The 1,937-nt window shown below is 38.1% G+C and overlaps 1 protein-coding gene across 1 annotated transcript in view; it reads left to right on the forward strand.

The window, feature by feature from the left end:
• The first annotated feature begins 467 nt into the window (after window positions 1–467).
• Window positions 468–1,937, forward strand: part of LOC107653880 (serine/threonine-protein phosphatase 4 regulatory subunit 1-like) — a 3,231-nt gene continuing 1,761 nt past the window's right edge. Inside the window, exons 1-2 of the mRNA XM_016440750.1 lie at window positions 468–627; window positions 721–762. Of these exons, the coding sequence (XP_016296236.1) occupies window positions 621–627; window positions 721–762 (49 nt within the window). The 5' untranslated portion in view covers window positions 468–620. The remainder of the gene's footprint in view (window positions 628–720; window positions 763–1,937) is intronic.

Genomic DNA, 1,937 nt, shown 5'->3' on the forward strand with positions numbered 1-1,937 from the left:
AATAAAATTAAATGCATTAAAAATTTAAATAATAAGTTTAAGAAATCCTTAAAACAAAAGTAAGTAAATAAATAAATAAATGAAGGGAGAATTGCTGCCTCGCGCTTTTATAAAAAAAAAATAAAACAGGTTTGTTATTCATATATTTACCTTTAAGTGATTCATAATGCATTTTACAATATATTTACTATTATCATCTTTATTCTGAGTGAAAATAGAATGGCAATACTGTGTACTACAGTAATACTATATTACTTTTATCTTGAAATGCATTTACATTTAGTCATTTAGCGACGTCGCAATTATTTTCTCAATACCAGAACCATTAATATTCGCGGTGAAGTTTTTTTCTTAGATTACAGTTAAAACACTGTTGCTGTCATCAGCGGCTTAAGTCTTTAAATAATGTAAATAAATAAGAGTTCACTGCGCATGCGCCGTGACGCTCCGTGCGTGCGCGCTCTAGAGGCTGCCGTCAGCGCGTGCGTGTTAAAGGCAGTGCTCCGAGGCGCGCGTTTTTGTGTTTGTGTGTAGTGTGTGTAGTTTGTGTAGTTTGTGTAGTTTGTGTAGTTGTGTTGGTCATCAGCACAGAAGCGGCTTAAATGTAGAAGCGGCGCAGGATGGCGGGTGTGTAGAGCTGCACACACTCACACACACACACACACACACACACACACACACACTCTCTCTCTCTCTCTCTGATTGTGTTGTTTTCTCCAGATCTCTCTCTGCTGCAGGACTTGCAGGAGGACACGGACAGATGTGAGTTTATGAATATACCGTCAGCTTTATGTTTAATGTGGTTCATAAACGGAGGGTCACGTGACCCGCTATCAGATGCTAATACCGTGGTAAACTGAGGGAGATGAGTGTAAACACACTAGCACTGAAGAGAACTGTGTTCACGCAAACAGAGCTTCACTGAACACCGTGGTTATGATCGCGATAATACCGCGGTATCGTGCTACAAACAATGGTGTGTTGGTTAGTGATGCGTTACACAGCTGTGTTTGGGTCATCTCCAGCTAGGTCAGATCATCTAGATTTCTGCTAGTTTCTCTGCCTGCAGATCATAATCATGCTTCATTTTAACATGGCTTTACAACTACATAAAACACTTCATCAGAGGCTACTTACAGACTGCTTTCTAACTAACTAATATGTATGGCAAACAGATTGAAATTGAAACAATTGTGATTAGATCAAATAACCGCTATCAGTCGATTAATCAGTAATTGTGACATAAATATTGTTCCATAACTACAGTTAAACTGCTGTCCGTGTGTATGACCGAAGCTTTAACCCTGTCATTAATATGCATCATTTAACTGTCAGTGACGCATAATTACGCTTCACACTCTCGCAGTCTGTTATAATCTGCACAAACCTCTCTTCTGCTCAGCAAGCCTGCATTTACTTTAGCTTGCCTTGAGATTCACATAGAAAACAGCTGTTTTACATTAGAATAATATTTCACAATATTACTGCTTTTTTCTGTATTTTTGATCACATAAATGCAGGCTTGCTGAGCAGAAGAGAATCCTTAAGAAACATTACAAATCGTACTGATCCCAAAGGTTTGAACAGCAGTGCACACAGTTAACTCTCGGAAAGCGATCCACTATACAGCAGGAGTCAACTGCTTGATTGTTTATATCATCACAAAATGTATCGATATTATATTATATATATATATTATTATAGCTCTAATTAGGCATGAAGATGTTAATATATTATAGGAATTAACATCATGATTTATGTAAAGCTGCTTTGAAGTGATGCATATTACAAAAAGTGATGAGATTTCAGAGAGAAGTTCCTGCAGAGTTCATCGCTGCTGACGCTGGAGTGTGTGTGTATGTGTGTGTGTGTGTATGTGTGTGTGTGTGTGTGTGTGAGAGTGTGTGTGTATGTGTATGTGTGTGTGTGTGTGTGTG

This window comes from Sinocyclocheilus anshuiensis, unplaced genomic scaffold, assembly GCF_001515605.1.
Source record: "Sinocyclocheilus anshuiensis isolate Anshui unplaced genomic scaffold, SAMN03320099.WGS_v1.1 scaffold1994, whole genome shotgun sequence".
Classification (NCBI taxonomy): Eukaryota; Metazoa; Chordata; class Actinopteri; order Cypriniformes; family Cyprinidae; genus Sinocyclocheilus; species Sinocyclocheilus anshuiensis.